General features: G+C 42.7%; 1 protein-coding gene across 1 annotated transcript in view; it reads right to left on the reverse strand.

Annotated features, from left to right (window-relative positions):
- Positions 1–16,716: 16,716 nt before the first annotated feature.
- LOC126095736 (proteasome subunit alpha type-1) overlaps positions 16,717–23,393 on the reverse strand; it is a 34,655-nt gene continuing 27,978 nt past the window's right edge. The window contains exons 4-5 of the mRNA XM_049910504.1: positions 17,530–17,739; positions 16,717–17,380 (exon numbers count right to left, since the gene is read on the reverse strand). Coding sequence (XP_049766461.1) covers positions 17,177–17,380; positions 17,530–17,739 — 414 coding nt within the window. The 3' untranslated portion in view covers positions 16,717–17,176. The remainder of the gene's footprint in view (positions 17,381–17,529; positions 17,740–23,393) is intronic.

Raw genomic sequence — 23,393 nt, forward strand, 5'->3', positions numbered from 1 at the left:
GTTCTATTTGAACCAGCTAAAGCCATTCCTATCATTTATAACCAGGTATTTAAAACTTCTGACTCACAAAGATGCAAGTCCCTTGATAAAATGTATTGGGGGCTAAGGCCATCCACAACCTAAAGAAAGCACCCAGCAAAAATCTCAGTGAAAGACTGTAGTAGTTATTAAAATAATTTATAGTAAAAAATAATGAAAATACTTAGAAAAAATGCCTTGTTTTTAACATTAAAAGAGAAACAGTTTTGAATATTGTCATACTTTACTTGGGGAGAAAAAAATTACTGTTGCTGGCGCCAACTAAGAGCTATCTATAGCGAGGCCTATGCAGAAAGCTCTGCGTGCATAGTGTCATGAACATTAAGTAACCACATACCCTGATCGAAATGTTGGGGCCTGGCTACACAGTTTAAATTACCAAACAGTAATAATCAGAGATAATACACACTGTTTATGAGATACGTAAGTCAAAATTACTGTTACAACTAATTTCAAAAGACTGTCATTTGGGAGCCACAGCAACACTGAGGTGGGTTCTCGCAACAGAGTAGGTAACCATGCATTAGCCACATATGGCCAATGCGGAGCCGGCAGAGGACAACTGATTCCCTGTGAGAGGCCTGCATGGAAGACTTCCATACATTCATAGTCTCCTTAATGACATGCAGTTTGTTGTACGTGCTGTTATGCCATTCCATCTCCCAAAGCCAGAAAACCCTGCAGTGTAAGACAGAACGCAGGTCAGCTTTGGAGATGCCTATCTCCAGAACTGGTTTCCATGTTGCCTGTTTGGCCAGCCTGTCAGCAAATTCATTGCTGGGGATTCCAAAGTGTCCTGGGGTCCACACAAACACCATGGAATGGCGGGACTTTTCCAGGCCATACATGGACTCCTGGACACTACCAGACATTGGCGAGGGTAGCACTGGTCGATAGCTTGTAGGCTGCTCAATGAGTCAGTACACAGGAGAAATGACTTGCCAGGGCATGAGCGGATGTACTCAAGAGTACGAGACATGGCAGTCAGCTCTGCATTGAAAACAATGCAGCCAGCTGGCAAGGAGTGCTGCTCAATATGTCCTCCCTGAACATATGCGAAGCCTATGTGACAATCAGCCATTGAGCTGTCAGTGTAAACCACTTCAGAGCCCCAGAACACGTCAAGAATCGAGAGGAAGTGACAGCGGAGAGCAGCAGGGTTAATGGAGTCCTTAGGGCCATGTAAAAGGTCCAGACGAAGCTGTGGCAGAGGCAAACACCGCGGAGGCGTACGTGAACGGACCGCAAGTAGAAGTGGTAAAGGGAAGGATTCCAGTTCAGAGGGAAGGGACCGCACGCGAACCGCAAACGTTAGCCCCGATCTGGGCCTGCCACAGGCAGGAAAAGGAGACGGTAATTTGGGTGCTCAGGGGAACTATGAATGTGTGCTGCATAACTGGTGAGCAGTTGCACACTTCTGATCTACAGTGGAGGGACTCCAGCCTCCACCAGTACGCTGGTCACTGGACTCGTCCTAAAAGCTCCTGTCACTAATTGAACTCCACAGTGGTGCACAGGGTTGAGTAAATGCAATGCTGAAGGTGCTGCCGAACCATAAACCACACTCTCATATTCAATTTGGGACTGGACAAGGGCTCTGTAGAGTTGCAGCAGTGTAGAGCGATCTGCACCCCAATTGGTGTTGCTCAGGCAACGGAGGGCATTGAGGTGCTGGAAGCACTTCTGCTTAAGCTGACGAAGATGAGGGAGCCAAGTCAATCAAGTGTCAGAGACCAGTCCTAGAAATTGATAGATCTCCACTACAATGAGTGCATTATCATTAAGGTAAAGTGCGGGTTCTGGATGAACGGTACAACGTCGACGGAAGTGCGTGACACATGACTTTGCGGCTGAAAACTGGAAGCCGTGGGCTAGAGCCCATGACTGTGCTTTGTGGATGGCTCCCTAGAGGTGCCACTCAGCAACAACAGTACTGGAGCAGCAGTACAAAATGCAGAAGTTGTCTGCATACAGAGGAGGTGAGATGGAGGGCCCGACAGCTGCTGCTAGACCGTTAATGGCCACTAAAAATAGAGAGACACTCGATACAGGGCCCTGTGGGACTCCATTCTCCTGGATATGAATGGAACTATGGGAGTCACTAACTCGGACATGGAAAGTACAAAGCGACAGGAAGTTTTGGATAAAAATTGGGAGCAGGCCCCAGAGACCCCACTCATACAATGTGGAAAGGATATGATGTCGCCAAGTCGTGTCGTATGCTTTACGTAAGTCAAAAAAGACGGCAATCATGTGTTGCCGTCTGGAAAAGGCTGTTCAGATGGCAGATTCGATGGACACAAAATAATCAGTGGTAGAGCGACCCCGGCAGAAGCCGCCCTGATATGGAGCTAGCAAGCCACATGACTCCAGGACCCAACCCAACTGCTGACATACCATACGTTCCAGCAGCTTACAGAGAATATTGGTGAGGCTGATGGGCCAACAGTTATCCATATCAAGCGGGTTTTTACCAGGTTTGAGCACCGGAATGATAGTGGTCTCCCGCCATTGCAATGGAAGGGCGTCATCGCACGAGCCAGTTAAAGATGATAAGAAGATGTCGCTTGTAGTCACATGAGAGATGTTTAATCATCTGGCTGTGGATGCAATCAGGCCCAGGAGCTGTGTCAGGGCAATGTGCAAGGGCACTGAGGAGCTCCCACTCTGTAAATGGGGCGTTATATGTTTTACTGCAACGTGTAGTGAATGAGAGGATGTTCCCTTCCAGCCGCTGTTTCTTTGTGTGAAAGGCTTGGGGGTAATTCTCCAATGCAGAGGCTCGAGCAAAGTGCTCAGCAATTGCGTTTGCGTTGCTACATAACTCGCCATTTATGGTAACACCGGGGACTGCTGTTGGGGCCTGGTACCTGAAAAGATGTTTGATCTTTGCCCAGACTTGGGCAGGTGATGTGTGGCACCCAATGGTGGAGACGTCTCTCTCCCAACATTCCTTGTTCTGTTGTTTGATAAAGTAGCGAACACGGGCACAGAGCCATTTAAAGGGTATGAGGTGCTCCGGGGAAGGGTGCGGCTTGTGCCACTGTAGAGCTCACTGATGCTTCTTAATTGCTTCAGCGACTTCCAGCGACCACCAAAGGCCTGCTTTACACTTCAAGCACCCTAAAGAGCAAGGGATCGTGTTTTCTGCTGCAGAAACAATTGTGCTAGTCACCAGCTCAACCATCACATCGATGTTACCGTGTGGGGGAGATGCAGTGGTGACAGCAGAGGTGAAACTCCCCAGTCCGCCTTGTTCAAAGCCAATCTGGGCAGGCGTCCATGCGCCTGACGCTGGGGCAGTGACAGGAAGATGGGGAAGTGGTCACTACCACACAGGTCATCATGTGCTCTCCAGTGGATACATTGGAGAAGTCCTGGGCTGCAAATTGATAAATCAATGGCCGAGTAACTACCATGAGCCACACTGAAATGTGTGGCGGCCCCAGTATTTAAGAGGCAGAGGTCAAATTGCGGCAGTAAAGTTTCGACATCTCTGCCTCGGCCAGTAAGCATGGTACCAGGGTACCACCCCACAAGGGGTTGTGGGCATTAAAATCTCCCACAAGTAGGAAAGGTTTAGGGAGTTGATCAATCAGTGCAGCTAATACATTCAGGGGTACCGCACCATCTGGAGGAAGATATACACTGAAGACAGTTATTACCTGTGGCGTCCTTATTCCGACAGCCACAGCTCCAAGAGGGATTTGAAGGGGCACGTGTTCACTACAGACCGAGTTTAGGACACAAACGCAAACTCCACCTGATACTCGATTATAGTCGCTATGGTTCCTGTAATATCCCTTATAGCCACGGACGGGAGGGGTCGGCATTGCTGGGAACCAGGTTTCCTGGAGGGCAATGCAGATAGCAGGTGTAAAGCTTAACAGTTGCCGTAGCTTAGCCAGGCAGTGGAAAAAACCGCTGGAGGATGACATCGAGAGACTGGGAAGGAATGGAACATTCAATGAGGCAGTTTACGCCTCAGAGTCACCTGCTGCCATCAATTATTGCCTGAGCAGTCTATGTCCATTGTGTCTGAGGGTCTGGCAAGATCTCTAAGTCCTCAGCGGATGCCAAAATCTCCATCCCAGCCTCAGGCGCAGAGCTTGTAGGTAGTGGTGGTGTGGTTGCCACCGCAATTTCCTTGGTCTTAGGGGTTTTCTTTTTGGATTTCTCTCACTGCTCCCTGGACTTCCCTGGCTGGGACGACTTCACTGGCTCAGTCTCTGGGACTGAGGATGAGCGTGAAGCCCTACAACCAGCTGCTTTTGGGCTCTTCAGCCACTGACGGGTGTCGTCTTTCCCATTAGCAGAAACCTGGAAAGGGAGTGACCCAAGGGACCCCTTCCTAGCAAGAAAAGCTGAAGAAGACTTACGCTTCTCCAGCGTAGAAGTGGGGATGGACGTCCCCAATGGTTGGGGGGGGGGGGGGGGGTATTGCTCCTGAAGTAGGTGGTGCAGGAGCAACAGGGACAGAAATGCCCCCCACCATCAAGGGGGCAGGTGTAGTCTTCCAGCTCTGAGGGGTGACCTGGGTTGGCAGAGCTGATGGTTCCAGAACTGTTGTAGCGGTAGCGTAAGACGATGTCACATGCACAGGATGCAGGCGTTCAAATTTTCTCTTAGCCTCAGTGCAGGTCAGTCTGTCCAAGGTCTTGCACTCCATGATTTTCATTTCTTTCTGGAGAATCCTGCAGTCAGATGAGCAAGGCGAATGGTGCTGACATAGATGGGAGGCGGGGCACCTGGAGTATTGGGATGTGATTGGTGTCCACAATCTCAGCATGTGATGCTGAAAGTACAGTAGGAAGACATATGGCCGAACTTCCAGCACTTAAAGCACCGCATCGGGGGAGGGGTACAGGGCTTTACATCAGACCGGTAGACCATAACCTTGACCTTCTCGGGCAATGTATCACCCCCAAAGTCCAAGATGAAGGCACCAGTGGCAACCTGATTATCCTTTGGACCCTGGTGGACACGCCGGATGAAATGTACACTTCGCCGCTCTAAATTGGCGTGCAGCTCATCGTCAGACTGCAAAAGAAGGTCTCTGTGAAATATGATAACCTGGACCATATTTAAGCTCTTATGGAGCGTGATGGTTACAGAAACATCCCCCAGCTTGTCACAAGTGAGTAACTCCCGTGACTCAGCAGAGGATGCTGTTTTGATCAAGACTGACCCAGATCTCATTTTGGACAAGCCCTCCAACCTCACCGAACGTCCTCTAAATGCTCAACAAAAAACTGAGGCTTCATCATCATGAAAGATTCACCATCAGCACTCGAAAATACAAGATACCGGGGCGAATAAGATCCGCTGCCATCCTTAGCCTGACCTTCCTCCCATGGTGTGGCCAGGGAGGGGAACGATTTGGGGTCGTACTTCTGTGCGTTGAATTGAGCTCGTGATCGCTTAGAGACTACTGGTGTTTCACCACCAGCAAGAGATGATGGACTACGCTTCATCGTGTGTCATCCACCCCGATGCCACCCACTCCGACCAGGGGCCCTCCCCACAGGCGCCACCCAGCCGCAGCAAAGGCCACCTGGCAGGATGGCCATTGTCAGGACTCCCGATGCCCCAGGGGGATGGGCATCTACCCCTTGGCATACATGGGGAGTTAATGGCGCAGGCATCAACAGAGCAATTTCCATGTGGTCAGGGGGCTACAACCAACAGGGTACATGGCGGCCCCACAACGGACTGGCTACCGTGCTGGATATCAGGTGCAAAGAAGTCCATAGTCATCGCTGACACAGAAATCGACACTGCATAGTGCATCGTGGAAAACGCACCCAGGAAGGTGTCCTCGCCAAAGAGATGAAGAATGGGCAGGACTGCAATGCAACGACGAGAAAGTGGGCTAAAGATCTCAATGTACGATGGGCATGATGCACCTTGTAAGACGCCCTACCCCAACTGGCTCACTCTTCGGGAAAATTTTGAAGAATGGAGGGCAAATCCTTCAGGGGACTACCACATAAAGGCTGAAACGTGTGAAATTCCTTTTAGTCACCTTGTATGACAGGCAGGAATACCTCGGGCCTATTCTAACCCCACGACCCCGGGGAGGGGGGGGGGGGGGGGGGGCATCCCTAGAGCTCGAAATAGCTCACTTTTTAATTCCACTCTCTGTTTAAATATTTGGCCATTATTTTTGGGGACAAACTAGGCTGGTGTTATACTCTTTGCAGCTAGCTGCTTATGTATTTTCTTGGATATGTTTCCATAGTAAGGAAATCTATGATAATTCATATTTTTAACAACACTATCACTTAGAGGGACCAGGGTGTATACTTACCACATAATCTCTGTGCAACATTTGGGGGAAGTCTCCTCTTCCTTTTTTATAATACTGCCATTAATTTTATGGACAACATCTACTTCAAAGCCATTGGATTTAGCTATGTATTTAATTTTGCATAACTCATGCTCAAAAGCTGTGCTGGACAGTGGGGCCCTACGTAACCTATGCAGCTTAGAGTGAAATGCTGCCACCTTGTGTTGCCATGGGTTGTTTGAGAAACTATGAATTACTATGTCCAAAATTGTGGGCCTCCTAAAAGTATCATAACTGAAATAACTCCCTTATAATGAAACTAATAAATCTAGGAACAGCAACATTCCACTCTGTTCCACAGTGAAATAAATATTCGTATTTTAGTTATTGAGCTCCTGAAGAAAGTCTTTTAAATCTTGGTGTGGCCTAATATACAGCAAGAAGACGTTGTCAACATAGGGAAACCACAGTAAGACGTTACTCAAAAACTGACGTAGGTAGTTCATAATATAGGAGTCTCGGTCTGTCACATAAATGTTTGCTAAGCAGTAAGAGAGGGGTGAGCCAATACCCAAACCCTGTCTTTGTATGTAATATTTTATCTCCGAACCAAAAATAATCATTTTCAAAACCTCAAGATCATCATCAATCTCATTCTGTGGCCTATCACTGAATCTCATGAGATTATCACTTATGTCTTGTAGTTGATCCGTGGAGATCCTTGTATACATGTTTTTTCACATCAATGGAAGCTATACATGCATTTGGGAAAACTGACATGCTGGGAAGGCTGTGTTCACACTGCCGGCCGGGCCGAGCCGAGCCTGGCCGGGCCGCCGCCCGCTTTGATATCAAACACATGGTTTTGAATTGTGGTGTTCACGCTGGCAGCCGGGCCGCGCCGACACGGCGTGAGCCTCCCGGAGACGAGCCGGCGACATCCAGAGTGTTTCATATTGCTGGCGCGAGCCGACTGCAGGCGCGAGCCTGTGGAACAGCACTACAGCTTCTGCAGTACACACATCACATGTCTCCCTGCTGCTTTAATCACAAGTGTGACTGCACACGTCTTTTATTTTAAGATGTTACCTCACATTTCACAATCAGTGAGGAAAAATTATGTTTATTATAATGATACAAGCGAAATTAGTTTTATTTCATTTATTTAATCTACATGCATTTACAACAATAGCTTGCCAGTGATCGCGGCATTGCCGCCACTGAACAGTTCGCATTTACTTGTAAACGGAGACAGATATGAGTGTCACTGAGGGATGGAAATGTGTCCCTACCAGATGACAATGCATTGTAAAGTCATACTGTGGCACGTTACTACACGCTGTTGTCTGTGACATCTTTTTGCGATGTTCTTACTTTAATGAATGCAGAATAACATATACATGACATTAAGTTGTGTCCATCAATTTGGTATCAGAAATTTGGCTAGTATGACAGTAATGATGCAGTTTCTAGATTACAGAACAAAGTAACCACAGAGTGTGTTTCAGATAGTACGCACAAATATAAATTATTTTCCTTTATAATTTTATTTGTTTTATTTACAGTGAAATGAGATACACAAAAATACAGTAAATAGCTAAGTACTTTCAATTCCAAAATTTATTTTTAAAAGGTTTTTTAATTATTTTAAGTTGCATTTTTAATGAAATATTCAACAAAAGTGTTCCTGACAGTTTTCGAACGTAATGTGGAATTTCTGTTGAATGTGGCACCAGCTGTCTGCATATCAGCATTGTTACAAAACTTTTCAGCTTCAACATTGCATCCTTCCCTGTCAATGACATTATTATGAAGTAGACAAATGCACTTGACTATGTGATCAGCTACGTCAACGGATGTTTCAATTTCCTTCCTCAGTAGTCTCCATTTATTGGTCATTATACCAAATGCACATTCAACAACTTTTCTTGCTCTGGAATGCATATCATTGTAAAGAATCTTGCTGTCCAAATTTCTGCGAGGAAAAGGTCTCATCAAATTCTCTAATAAGAGGTAAGCTTCATCTCCCAAAATGACGTACAGTAGTTCCTGACACATTCCTTCAAGTCTTGTTGGTGGCGGTAATAACAGCTCCCCATTTGTAAGTTTCTTATATAACATACTTTCTTTAAACACGCCTGCATCAGACTGTTTACCGTAGGCACCAACATCTACAGCTATAAATTTGTAATTTGCATCAGCAATTGCTTGGAGTACAATCGAATAACACTGTTTGTAATTGTAAAACATGTTGCCAGAAAGTTTACGACATTGGACACGTATGTGCTTCCCGTCTATACATCCAACACAGTTTTGAAATCCCCATCTCGTATGCATTTCACTGGCAATTTCTTTAAATCGAGAAACAGTTGGCGTTGCTAAATGAATGGGAACAAGTGACTCTCATATGGCCATACAAACGTCTTTCACCAACACTGATACGGTGGACACTCCTAATCGGAATGACAATGCTAGTGCATGAAAGGAGATGCCAGTGGACAGATTACTGAGAAAAAAAAATCGTAAAATGTGTTACTCAAATGTGGTGTTGGACGAAGTTTTCACAGTTTTGTTTGCACAGTAGATATTTACTTAGTCCATGTCATTTCATAGTTATACAACAATAAATAATTAAAGAGACATTTTCTTGCACCCTTCTATATTCTTTCAATTAAAATAATTAAATCGAAATGCAGAGACCTGAGAGACAGTTACAGAGAATAACTTGTATAACTTGGCAAAATAAAGTCATGTTATCCAGGGAATAGTATATTAAAATGCAATTCCACTCGGGCTTTGTTCTGTCATATGATTTTCCTAAGTTCCAAGAGCTATGCACAGTTCCTTACCAGTGGAAATAGAACCACTGAGTCCAAGGGCATTATCTCAAAACTCTTCGCCTATCAATCTGTCTATCTTACAAGGTAATGAAAAGAATTCTGTGAGGTCATCAGTGGCTCCACATGATGAACCATCACCACTGACAAGCGCTGCATCATGAAACAAAAAGAAGAAAATAGTTGGAAAATTCTGAAGGAGTGTTTCTGCGATTCTTCGTTGAAGGCACAGCAAGACATTGCCCAAAATGACGAAGCTAATTACTTACTAACGATTCTCAGGAGTCCCATAAACTCTCTTCCCCTCAGAGGTAAGCGTTTGTGAAATTTAAAATACAAAAGCATGACTACAATTAATTGGAGGTAGTGAATGCTGACAAAGTTCTACTGAAAACCAAAAAGTGTGTAATAACGAATCTTACCTTATCGTTATACACAATTTTTCTTCTGCTGTTATACTTCTGCGAAAATTTGTGTTCTGTTTCGAAATTTTGTCTTGAATGTTCTGCAGCACATACTGAAATGTATTACGATTCATTCTGTAATATGAATAAAATTTTTCAGGATAGTTTTTAAGTTCTTCATGTAAAGAAAAAAACTCTCCTAAATGTCTGTCGCTATTTATGGGATGAATCCATAACCTCCTAGTTCTTCTGTACTTCAAAACTCGACGAGTTACTGCAGAGTCAAAACAATACCAATAAAAGAGTGAAGACATTGTTCTACACGACAGCACAGACTACCTAAAGGCGAGCAACTGCTGACTGCAGCTGCGTTTTCTGCTGACTTGCTTGTCAGCTGTCGAAGGGTGGGGATTTTTTTAAATTTATTTATTTGGCCTTCGGCAACTAACAGCCATTTAGCCAAAGAGTGGTGATTACCTTGACAGTGCAGCGCAACCCGCCAAGGAAGGAAAAAAACAATGAACAATGAAACGCACATCTGTGTCGATCTACAGTAGTTTCATTAAGTCTCCATTATTTTTTCTGTCAAAGTAGACAACGAGATTACAGAATTGCGCTTCCGTTTCTGCAGTAAACGTATCACAAATCTCCAGTTTGTTTTTGTGATTAGTTTTACATGTGATTAGTTTTACACCAAATTTTATCAGACCTATGTCATTGACACTTCTACCTGTACATGCACTAAACCAAGCTGTAACCGCGCGAACTCTGTGGCTTGCGGACGCGGCACTGACGCCACTCAATAGCTCGCATTACTTGTGACCAGACAGATATAACGAACACAGCCATTCTCAACAGTTCCAGCTTTCCTTTGAAATGACTTGCAGGATAACTTGCTGTAGTCAATAATTGGAAGTGTAAGTGATTGTTGTTGTTGTTGTTGTTGTTGTTGTTGTGGTCTTCAGTCCAGAGACTGGTTTGATGCAGCTCTCCATGCTATTCTATCCTGTGCAAGCCTCTTCATCTCCCAGTACCTACTGCAGCCTGCATCCTTCTGAATCTGCTTGGTGTATTCATCTCTTGGTCTCCCTCTACGATTTTTACCCTCCACGCTGCCCTCCAGTACTAAATTGGTATCCCTTGATGCCTCAGAACATGTCCTACCAACCGATTCCTTCTTCTAGTCAAGTTGTGCCACAAACTCCTCTTCTCCCCAATTCTGTTCAGTACCTCCTCATTCATTATGTGATCTACCCATCTAACCTTCAGCATTCTTCTGTAGCACCACATTTCGAAAGCTTCTATTCTCTACTTGTCTAAACTATTTATCGTCCATGTTTCACTTCCATACATGGCTACACTCCATACAAATACGTTCAGAAATCAGTATCATTATCATTTCAAAAACTTTTTGGTACTTTTAGCTACATTTCATTCCTAACAATGTATGGTCTAAAACGGATCTAACAGTAAGCTACCCACTACATAACTTTTTCACTACAAGATTTGTAAATCAAGTGCACAACGTTGACGAATAGCATCCATTTCACAATGACTGTTAAGAAATATGGAAAGATAAATGATTCAATACGAAGCTAAGATGTTACACTACCACGTGTACAAAAATCAGATTTTTTAGCCACATACTTTCTTCAAAATCAGTTGGGAAGCATTACGAAACTAAGAAATCACGCGAAACGGAAAGTAGACTTTTTCTTTTTTCATGATGGAAGTAACGCTTTTAACGAAAAAATAAGTTCATAAAACGATGTGGCGAAGTCTTATATACTGCTAAGAATTTTTAAAACATGAAAATCTGAGAAGTGGATTTTCCCCCATTTCGCCGTCCCGGCGCGGCGCGGCGCAGCGCGCCATGTGAACGCACTACACGTCGGCCTGAGCTGGCTAGGCATGAGCCGAGCCAGTACGCGTCATCCCGGCTTGGCCCGGCCGGCAATGTGAATGCAGCCTTAAGCTCCTCACTGTTTGAAATGTTAAGCTGAATGTAATGCCTAAAAGCCTTTATTTAAGTGATCTGCTAACATTTTCTCAATCAAATAACATGGTCCACTCTGTGCATTTATAATCAGACAAATACATAAGTTTTTTTGTGGAATTTCTGATAAGTTCTTTTATTCCTTTGTATACAGTGAAGCACCTGAGGATACAAATTTCATTTCCAAAACTAGTCATTGCAGTGGTCTTGTTTATTCAAATCATTCAATTGATGATCAAAAATTATTGTAGCCAATGTGATGAAAGCCATGGTGTGTTGGAGTTTTCTGTTAATTTTATTAGCATTTCAGCAAAAATTAAACAAAGAATATCATCTCAAGACAAAGATACCAATATGATCTACAAATGTTCACTCAAAACGCAGTGAAATGTGTTAAAATGTGCTATGTGTATTAGACGTTTTACTTGTGAGTGATCACTGCATCATTATTTTGAACTAATTAGAAATATTTTCATCACAACACGTTGGCACATTAAAAAGAAGTTGCCACACAAAGACATATTTCTCTCAATCACTTTCTACAATTTAACACATGGTGTTACGACCACAAGCTATTCTTTTAATTCATAACATAAGGGAAAAGCAACTACTCAACTATGGCAGATCCATGTATGGAAAACAGTGACACACAAAAGAAAACAGCATTCATGCTAGCTTTCGAGAACTAGCTGTTTTACCAGCAACAGTACACTCATTCGCACACAGCCAGATAGACATCCAAATGCAGATGTGGACTAAGCCCGTCAGAGCACCGGGACAGCAAAACTAAATGAGGTCAATTGTCTCCTTATAAACTGATGTTGTAGTTTACATTTTGTAAAAAGTGGATAAGATAGATAAAGAAGCCAAGATCTTATAATGTGTGTCTTCTACGCACTAAGAACTGTAATATACATACTTAAAGATATTAACAAACTTAGAATATGGATCAGCATTTGGCACAGCAACCATCAGGTGGAGTATAAAGAAATGATAAAGAGTAGAATAAGAAAATTACCTTATACTTTACATGTCTGGAAACAAATCTTGTACAATTATATCATGTTACTTTTGTAACCTTAAAATGGTTCAAATGGCTCTAAGCACTATGGACTTAACATCTGAGGTCATCAGTCTTAGACTTAGAACTACTTAAACCTAACTAACTTAAGGACATCACACGCATCCATGCCCGAGGCAGGATTCGAACCTGTGACTGTAGCAGCAGCGCGTTTCAGGACTGAAGCGCCTAGAACAGCTCGGCCACAGTGGCCAGCTTTTAACCTTATTATGGCATGATAGTTATTATTAATATTATTATAGTATAAGCTTTTGAGCCTTTATTTTACTGAAATTCTTAATAATGTTCTTGAAATCTTTCAACTGATAATGTAGCTGGTCTGGCTAGTCATTTTTGATTCAGCACGGAGTGAATATAACTTTTTTATTAGCTTAGAAAAACTTCTCTCGCATGATGTGACGGAGGGCGCAAATGGTCACGAATTATATGTGATGTGCAGGGTAATGATTCACTTAGGTCTCTGATTTCTTGGGTGCACTAACAGCAAAGTCCACACCCACATCGGTTGCAAATAGATGTCTAAAATAGCTTTTTGTTTCTTACAGCACTTGCTTCTTATCAAACACATTGTAAATGTCCGCTGGATTATCCGGTGCAATGGCTAGATCATTGGAAGCTTCAACAGTTTGGAAAATCTTTGTGTTTTTCTTCATGGTCATGTATCATTGTGACAACTGTTATATAACGCATGAACTTGACATAGGTTTAAGGAATGATTAGCACAGGGACTACAGAGTTTTTGAACTGACATTTCGAATTTTTTGTTGTACTCCTCCATATACATCTGGCGTTGAGCCCTAAACAATGCAATATACAGCCCATCTTTTTAAAGTTTCTGTTGAATATCAAACAATGGAAACTCCAAGTTGGAATCTCAACAATATTAGGAAAAAGATAGATGGTAACTGACAATAAGAAGGGATCGGTTGGTACGACATGTTCTGAGGCATCAAGGGATCACCAATCTAGTATTGGAGGGCAGCGTGGAGGGTAAAAATCGTAGAGGGAGACCAAGAGATGAATACACTAAACAGATTCAGAAGGATGTAGGCTGCAGTACGTATTGGGAGATGAAGAAGCTTGCACAGGATAGAGTAGCATGGAGAGCTGCATCAAACCAGTCTCTGGACTGAAGACCACAACAACAACAACAACAACAACAACAACTCACTGTAAAAATTACACATTGAGCTACAGACAGGCAACATGAGTATTATGAAAAGGATAATTACTACTCATCATACAGAGGAGATGCCAGCCAACAAGGCCTTCGTCGAATATAGGCCCGCCCGCCCTCACTCACTCACTCACTCACTCACACACACACACACACACACACACACACACACACACACACACACACACAGTGTGCGCAAGACCACAGTCACTGGCAGCTGAAGCCAAGCTGCAAGCAGCAGTGCATTATGGGAGAGGCAACCAGGTGGTGAGGATAAAGATGAGGCTCGGGTGGGGGATGGTAATGTGCTGCTTATGGGAGCACACAAGGATGAGGTGGAGAGAGGGTAGGGCAGCTAGGTGCAGTCGGGAGGTTAAATTGAGGGCGGCAGGGAGGGAGGGACAGGTGAGGAAAAGGAGAGAATTAAAAAGGCTAAGGGTGCGGTGGTGGAATAGAGGGGTGTGTGGTACTGGAATGAGAGTAGGGAAGGGGTTAGATGGGTAAGGACAATGACTAACAAATATTGTTTCTGATGAGTATCTTTTCGCACATGCTCTGCAGTCTTTCCCAACAAAAAATCTGAGGAGGATTCTCAAGCTAACACAATTTGTCTTGTATATTGCCAATTCTGTACTTATGTTGCACCTGTGTAGATGGTATAGAATACATACTCTGCAAGCCACCATATGGTGCAAGGCAGAGGGTACCTTGTACCACTACTAGTCATTTTATTTCCTGTTCCATTCATAAATAAAGTGAGAAAAAACAACTGTCTATGTATCTCCTTATGAGTTCTAATTTGTCTTATCTTATGTTAATGGTGCTTATCATTCTACAGTTTTTAATTTTCATGCAACATTTTAGAAAAATTCACCCACAGACAACTACCATGGCCTGATAATGGGGTCTCTAACACCAAACTCCCTCTTATTTACTGAACATGTTTTGGCCTTGTTTGGGATTTGATTAAAAATCAGCCTCTAGGACCAAAAGACCCAGGGCAGGCCACTCCCTCTGCCCCTCTTATTCTGCCATTGCCCAAACGCATACTCCTGTGGACATGGCAGGACTCTTGAGTCTTCCCATGGCCATGGTAATGTGCATCTGGGTGTCTGTGTGTACCATGACAGTTCAATTCTGGATTTTCCATTGTTTGAATGTGTGTATTATTGTGGAAATAGAGCTAATGCTCAAAAGCTAGTGTGAATGCTGTTTTGTTACGGGTGACTTCACTCCACAAATCAATCCGCCATAGATGTGTGGCTGCTTTCCTCTTATTTTGTGGATTGCTCGAATTGCAAATTTCCATTATTTTTATTCTTTTGAGTCATTATTCTGGGCACTGTATAAGGATTATCAAATAACCTTACAGGGAGAAGTGAGGTGGGGGTGGAAGGAGATATAGGGTAAGGTATGTAATGAATAATGATTTTTTGTAGCCAAACCTTGATCTTTAGTATACTGTACTGAGCTGGTCACCTAAATCAAACAATTGATCAAAATTACTTGCAGTGGCATTTAAAGAAGCATCAGAAACATTAAATTTTCACTAATGGATCAGAAATAAAACTACAGTCGAACATTTTGCTGGCAACCTGTAACTGTATTCACCACAAGTTATTGAGGTAACAGTACCTTTGCTTTTCCTGTTGATAATTTTACTTTTTCTCGTCACACTACTGTGTTTTACTACTCACTCCTGGTTTCCATTGCATGAGTCACTTCAAATACATTCTTCCATCCTAGTGTTTCACTTCTTATTGCAGTCTCTTTTTCTGTCTATGAACAGACCAGATAAAATACTAACCACCACTTTAAAAAAGCACAATGGTTGCTTTGGTGCAGTGTAAATAGTTTAGAACTAGTGCTGAGTGATAATATCAACTCAGTTGCCCCCCCCCCCCCTCCCTCACCTTCTACAACGATGGCAATGAAGAGATGTGTATGTCAGTTGGTTTTATGTAATCAGCAAAGTAAGACAGGTCAACATAAGGACTTGACAAAACAAGTGAAAGAAGCTATTTTATTTGGATGTGTCTTTGACCACATCATGGATGAAGTTGCCCATTTTACTAGCATAACAGTGCAGATAGTTTGCGTCAACAAAAAATGATGTACTGTTCACATCCCCATACAACAGCGTAACAACAGTGATCATAAGAAGTTTCTAACCACCAGAAACAAGTGTCAATGACAATCTGTTACAAACCAGGAACTGTTGCTGCCAGTCAATGCAGATGAATTTCAACCCAAAAATTGCGAGCATACATTTGTTCCAAGGTGACTGAGTCACATTCACATGGCTGCACAAACAAGTTCCCAGTTTGACAAATTCTCAGGTGCTCTATCATACCTTGACTGGCCTGCTGAAGCACCTGATTTTAATCCCATAGAAAATATCTGCAACGATTTGGAATAGCATCTAAAACATTGCTGTTAACACCCCCACAATTATGATGCTCTATGGGATCTAATCGAGTGGCATTAGCTGTATATAACAGCAGAAACTTGTGGACTCCCTTCCATAATGAATTGACGATATTATCATACATAAAGCCAGTATTACAAGTTATTAGCATGATGTCTCTCAGAGATGACTAATGTTTTTTGTTGACATGTAATTTTAGATAATACGAGTCAGGCACAATGACTTTCTAATACTGATGAACTCTTACATCCTAAATGTCTCTGCAGTCAGAAAACATTGATACCAAGAATAAAAAGGAGAGAGAGAGAGAGAGAGCACAACATGAGTGCACGCACGCACACACACACACACACACACACACACACACACACACACACACACACACACAGAGAGAGAGAGAGAGAGAGAGAGAGAGAGAGAGAGAGAATATATCCATATATAGGTAGTGAAGAAAAGGCAACAATCTGAAAAATACAACTGGTTTATTACATTGCAGTAATACAGAGGACTTCATGAACAGTTCAATCTTCGCTGTGAAACAGCCATTGCTAGCAGTCATGTGTGCAACTCAGAATGGTACTGTGTCATAAAACATTACTTGAAAATTTACAAAAAGTATCTGCAAAAAAACTAAAATACTTACTTTAAGTATTTGCAAAATCAGTAAATTTGATATGACATGGGCTTAAATATCACACACAATAAATACCACAAAAGGCATAGATAAAAACATTAACTAAGGGAGACATAAGTTAACAGAGTAAACCCCCGGAGACAGTACTCCAAAATTTTAGTTAAAATTATAGTTCCTGAGTATACAGACTGTAGCATCCACATTCTCACTTCAGCCATGGCCCTATTGGGTAACACTTTCACTCCACAATATTACTGCTGTAAATGCATACATCAAACAACAGCTGAAAGCTTATTCAGTGTCCATTGCTACAGCAGGTTGAGGGTCTGGATCAGGTGCAGGGCCTGTGTCACCACTCGGCGCTGGCTGCTCCTCTGGCGGTGGCTGCCCCGTACGTCTCTCCTCACCTTCAATCATGGCAAGATAACGCCCAGTCTCTTCTTCACTGAAAACTGTGAAGTCGGTACCTTTGCCGACAAGTGCTATTGAAACATTCTGGAAACAACAAATGTTCATAAAATATTGCCTCTGCTGAAGCACAGTGTAGTTTACAAAAGGGATGATAATAATAATGTTAGTGTGCAAAAGACTACAAAAGAATTTTTTTTTTTAGTTTAATACTAAAATTAAAATGCATGACGTACCTTGTTGTTCAGTTCTACCTCATTTGGCAGTGTGTCCCTGAGAGCACGTAATCCATGTTTAATAAGTTCATCATTGTCACATTCCAGAAATTCATCCAAATGTTTCTCTAAATACGTACGAGCGCTCTGGGATCGTGAACCTATTGCCATAGCCTTGCAGTCAAAGAAATTTGCAGATGGGCATGTCTGATAAATATGTGGTCCTTGATCCTAAAATAAAAACAATGTCTGCAGTCACAAAGACAATGACATACAGGTATTTATAAAAGGTTACACTCACATAAAGCAGTATTATCAAATTGTGAAACATCCAATCAATTGTATTCAATTCGCAAGATAAAACAACGTATGATAAACCAGAGGAAATTACTGCAGTATGTACAGTTTGAAGAAACTGTGAAGGCAGCGTCTGATCAAGAAAAATCGAAAAGAAAAATTAATCTTCGGCATTCAGTTGAAGACAATGGAGCCAGTAGCAGTAATCCTGTTAAAAGAATGCGACAGAGAAGCATTGAAGACTCTTTTGGCATTGCAGCAATTGGCAGCCGAGTGTCTCCTGGACAATGCGTAGAACTTTACTGTTACAAACATGATTCTTCTGAGAAGCTGATAAAAGCATGAAACCCCTATGCCCTCGAGTGCTGAAATGCTGCAACTAGTTTTTCTGTGGGTAAAGAGCTTTAAGATTTCAGGGGTAACTTATACAAGAGAAAAACCACATAACTGCATGGTTCCTGTATCTGCAGTATATTGGACCACAGTACATCGGCCCTCTACTGCTGTAATGAGAAGGGAATGATACATGGTTGTAGCCCATCCCCACTGACTATTCAATGTGTAGCTCGCACAAACTGAAGAAAAATACGGAGGAATTTTAATAGAGAAGTGCAGGACAAGAAATAAAATCTTTGAGGTCTGCCAGTGACATTGCAATTCTGTTACACCCAGAAAAGGACTCAGAATATCAGTTGAACATAATAGATACTATCTTGAAAAGAGGTTATAAAGTGAATGTAACCGACGATAAAACAAGGATAATTGTTGGTACAAGCTGGGCAGACTGTCATTCGACCATTATAACCTGTGTGTACCTAATTGACAGGAGCACACTACACAAAAACTCCTTCAAACAATATTAACATTAGCTTTATTGATCACAGCCACAGCAGACAGCAAAGAATACACAGCCTGTTCGATTGTTCTGAGCTTGCAGTTGAAAAGAACTTAAAATGCAGGGGGAATGGGGGGGGGGGGGACAACCACCAGCAACATTATCTCTTAACTACAAACGAACTAACTACCAGCATAGAAGATAAAAAACAATAAAAAAGCTCAATCAAAGAATAACAAAAACAAAACACACATATATATATAAAACACAGCACCTCTGATGGCTGGCATGAAATGTTTGACAGCATGATTGTTTCTAAACACAAGTAGACGATGTGCAATACAACTCTATGTAACTGGAAGATGTGGCAACATCAGCCCCCATGATGGAAACAGAGTGTTATTCCAAATAGGAGGCGGGAAAGTGAATGTGGAGACCAGATCTTGAGATACATGTCAGTAGGTCCGCTGCTGCTGTAACCTGCACTGGCAGCTGTGAAGGCAGTGATGAGGCAGCTGTTGGGTGATGCCATAGTCTTGGAGGCTCTGGCACTGTTGCTTCTTGGACGACGTACGCCAGTTTAACCCCCCAAACAGTTGTCACCTTTCCGTTAATTGAAATGTCAATTGTCTTGTCTCTCCTTGCGACTACACAGTATAGTCTCGAGTACAGTGGCTGCAACGATGGTCCAATGCCTTCCAGACGTAACATGATGTTTGGCTAGGTTTTCAAGCCTTGATGCACGGAGGTGGTAGCTGTACTGTGTCTGTCAGGTTGGGTGTAGGCAGATTCGGACCGCGTGCTCTCGCAGTTGGTGTACAAATTCTGGTTATCACTCCTTGGTAGTAACAGAGCATTTGTTTCCACAAATTCCCTCAGAAGCCTCAATTCTTGCTGTAAACCAATTCCATCAAAGAAGCATCTAGATCTGGTTTGAAAGTTTTTCTGAGGCCATGTAGTAAAATGGGAAGAGCCTTGGTCCATGTAGTGTCATAGCATATTAGTGCTGCCTTGACTGAGCGATGTCATCTCTCGATCATCCCTTTACTGGCTGGGTGATAGCTCATTTTTTTGAGTGAATTGTGCCACTAATCTTCACAAGTTGTCTGAACAGGTCAGATTCAAATTGTTGTCCACTGTGCATCATGATGTGTAACAAGCAGCCAAAGTATGACACCCAAAACCACGCAACGGGGAAAGCCAGAGACTCTGCTGTAATGTTGTCCATTGATGCAGCTTCCGACCAGTGGGCGCAATGGTCTATCGTAAGTATGTAGCATTGGCAATCAGCCAATGGCAATGGATCGGCAATGTCTCTGTGGACGCAACAAATGGGCTGTCGTGATCAGAAAGTTCCCTATTGGTGCTTGCATGGGGTGGTGTAAATTGCTGCATTGGCATTTAAGACAAAACCTCCCCCATTCACGACAGCCTTCCTGTATACCCAGCCCCACACAACGATTCATTACTAGGTGGGATGTCGATCAAATACTGGGTTGGCACAAGTCATGTAGCATATAGAAGGCGTCACGTCTGATGGCAATTTGTAGGAACAGCCGCAGTTTCGATGTGGTCACGTCACAATACAGCTAGACATCGCTCACTGGAATTTCGGTAAGTTTCAGATCCAATGCTGATGTTCCTGCTAATAACGATCCTTGTAGTTCTTGATCTAACTGTTGAGCAGTGGTGAGTTTGGCGCAATCAATCATGCCAGGAATGCTTCCTACTTGTGACAAACAATCGGCCACTACATTGTTGATACCAGAGATATATCGGACATCTGTGTTGAATTGTGAGATGAACATTAGCTAATTGAGTTGTCTATGTGAACAGTTCATACTGTTCTGGTGAAAGGCCTAAGTTAGCCGTTTGTGATCATTGTAGATAAAGTCTCTAGGTTCCATGTGAGGTCTGAAGTACTTGACGGCCTCGTAAACAGCTTTTGTGAGGGCGACAGTTTCCGCAAGAAAAATGCAAAGTGGTTGCTATGTGTCACCACACCTTGTTGCCATCTGGCTAGCATCATCAACACTAGTGTCAATGGTGCAGTAGGGTCAGGGTGCACCAGTAGTGCAGTTTCTGCAATGCTCTTTTTGGCTGCTTCAAACACCACACACATGCTATCAGTCCATGTTATAGGTGAGTTACCCTTGTTCTTTGGGCCAGTGAGCCCTACAACTAATGGTTCTTGTAACTTGGCAGAGTGTGGCAAATGATGGTGATAAACATTTAACATACTGAGGAACTGACAATTCCTTGGCTGTATTTGGGTGTAAAATCTGTAAGGTGGCTTCCACCTTCTCTGGCAGTGGTAGCAATCCTGCCGCTGTTTCCTACACTCTAGGAAATCCACTTAGGACTGGCCAAAGACACACTTGCCAATGTTCAGGACGATGCCTTAGTGCTCCAACCACTTTAACACTTCCATTAAATGCTACCAATGCTGGTCTGCTGATGATGAAAAAATAAAATATCATCCAGTCCAAAAATCATATTTTTGCCTTCAGGCCAAAAGCAGTGACGATTGTTGTCTTGGGAATGTCTCGTTCAGCTACAGGGATCTTTGTATACACTTTTGTACAGTCCAGGACACTAAAAATAACTGCACCACTCAACACGTAGTTGTAGTCATGTAACAGCGATACTGGGTATATGTCAGGTATTGTTCTGGCATTCAGGGCTCTGTAGTCAAAATAAGGCTGCTAAGTACCATCCTTTTTTGGGAAAAAATGAAGCAGTGAGAACCACAAGCTGTTGGAAGGTCACATTACACCTTCACGAATCATACTGTCAATCTCTGCTTTTGCAATTTTAAGACGATCTGGAGCTAAACGTTGTGGTCTGCAAGATGTGGGAGGACCATCGGTCATCTCTATGTAGTGGACAATGTCCTGCCTTACCTCTTTCGGCACTAAGGGGTAATGTCAGAGCTGGAAATTCATTTAGCAACTCCACATACTTGCTGTCTGCCACCTGTATTACTTTTGCAGTACAAATGGCTGCGTTCCACTGAAATCCAGACACTGTTAAGCCTATAGTGTTCACTAGGCATGAATACTTTACATCTGGCAGTAGATAAATTACAAAAGGAGAGGAAGTCCTCTCAGATACAGGTTCGGCATAGTCTGCAACAGTAAAATCCCACACGAAGGCTCGTCCTAAACCCAGGTCTAGTTCCAGGTACAGGGTGCCGTACATTGTTATGACCAAGTTGTGTGCAGCAGTCAGACAGAATAATGTAAGTGGTCGCTACCTGTGCAACATAATCCTTGTATAAATGAACAAATCTGAGCAGTGCCTATTAAATATTTCCAGCAGGATCATCAATCAGTAACAAGCAGGCGCTGAGGCACTGATCAGCAATTGGAGGAGGTGCCTACTCACCGCCACCATTGCCATTTGGTAAGTGCAGGGGGTCATGCATCTGACTTGCTCCCCGAATTTCCGGTGATACCTTGCTACTCAGGTTCAGCTGCAGAATAGGTCATCAATGACCTGCTGTGCGCATGGCATCGATTCCGGCTTCTGTCATTGCTCGAGTCACATTGAGATCGCCGGTCTGCTGCGTCACTAGACCTATCTTGGCTACCAAGGCGTCGTAATGTGCATGCAAAACAGTTGGCGTCACACTGCACAGTGAGTGCGCTGGCAGGAGCTGGTGTCATAGCATCCTTTATTTTATTGGCCAATTCCACTACAATGTCCTAGGGTGTGTCAGACTGTGATGCTATAATTGCTTTGACAGCCAGTGGCAAATGACAGAAAGGTAACTGATTATGGCAGAAATAGAGGATATAAAATGCAAACTGACAATAGCAAGAGAATAATCTCTGAAAGAGAGAAATTTATTAACATTAAATAGAAATTTATGGAATGTAACTTTGCACAGAAGTGAAATGAGGATGGAAGTTCATCCAATAAGATAACAACAGTTTTTGAAATGTGTTGCTAAAGAAGAAAGTTGATTAGATGGAAAGACCAGAAGATAACTATTGAGGTACTGAATCCAACTTGGGAGTACAGAAATTTATGGCACAATTTGACTAAAAGAAGGGATCAGTTGATATGATATATCCTGAGATGACAGGGAATCACCAATTGTGGAATGGTGATGAAATAGTGGAGGATAAAAACTATAAAGGGGAACCAATGTTTAAACACACTACACGTGTTCAAATGTATGTAGGTTGTAGTAGTTGAGATGAAGAGACTTGCATAGGACAGACTTTCATGGAGAGCTGCAAGAAATCAATCATGTACTGAAAACCACAACAAGATATAGCTGTGTCATCTTACATTAGGCTTGATTAACATGGGGAGAAATTATTCTCAAAGTTAATAATGCCCATTCACACAAACCAAATTCATTGGTCTAAAATGCTGAATACAATGAACAAGCAAACTGAATGACAAGAGAGCACATGTGAGAGGCTCTCAATTAACAACAGAAATGAAAATGCAGGACAGATATATACAAGCTTTAAAACTTCATTCCAACACAATTTTTTACTTGTGTATACAAAGTTCTTTGTAATAAGTTCAAGTTCAAATCTTTCACAGCGGTATGTATTAGCTGTTAACAATCACCCATGGCAGTAACTTACTCCATTCTCTGTCCATTACTAGTATTCTGAAATTAAGAACTTATACAACAGTATTATTATCAATTTCTTCAATGCATTTAATTATTATCAACACAAAAATACAAACTACTGGGACTGTGCCAGCTGAAAATAACCGTCGACACACT

The sequence above is a fragment of the Schistocerca cancellata genome, chromosome 8, assembly GCF_023864275.1.
Source record: "Schistocerca cancellata isolate TAMUIC-IGC-003103 chromosome 8, iqSchCanc2.1, whole genome shotgun sequence".
Taxonomy (NCBI): Eukaryota; Metazoa; Arthropoda; class Insecta; order Orthoptera; family Acrididae; genus Schistocerca; species Schistocerca cancellata.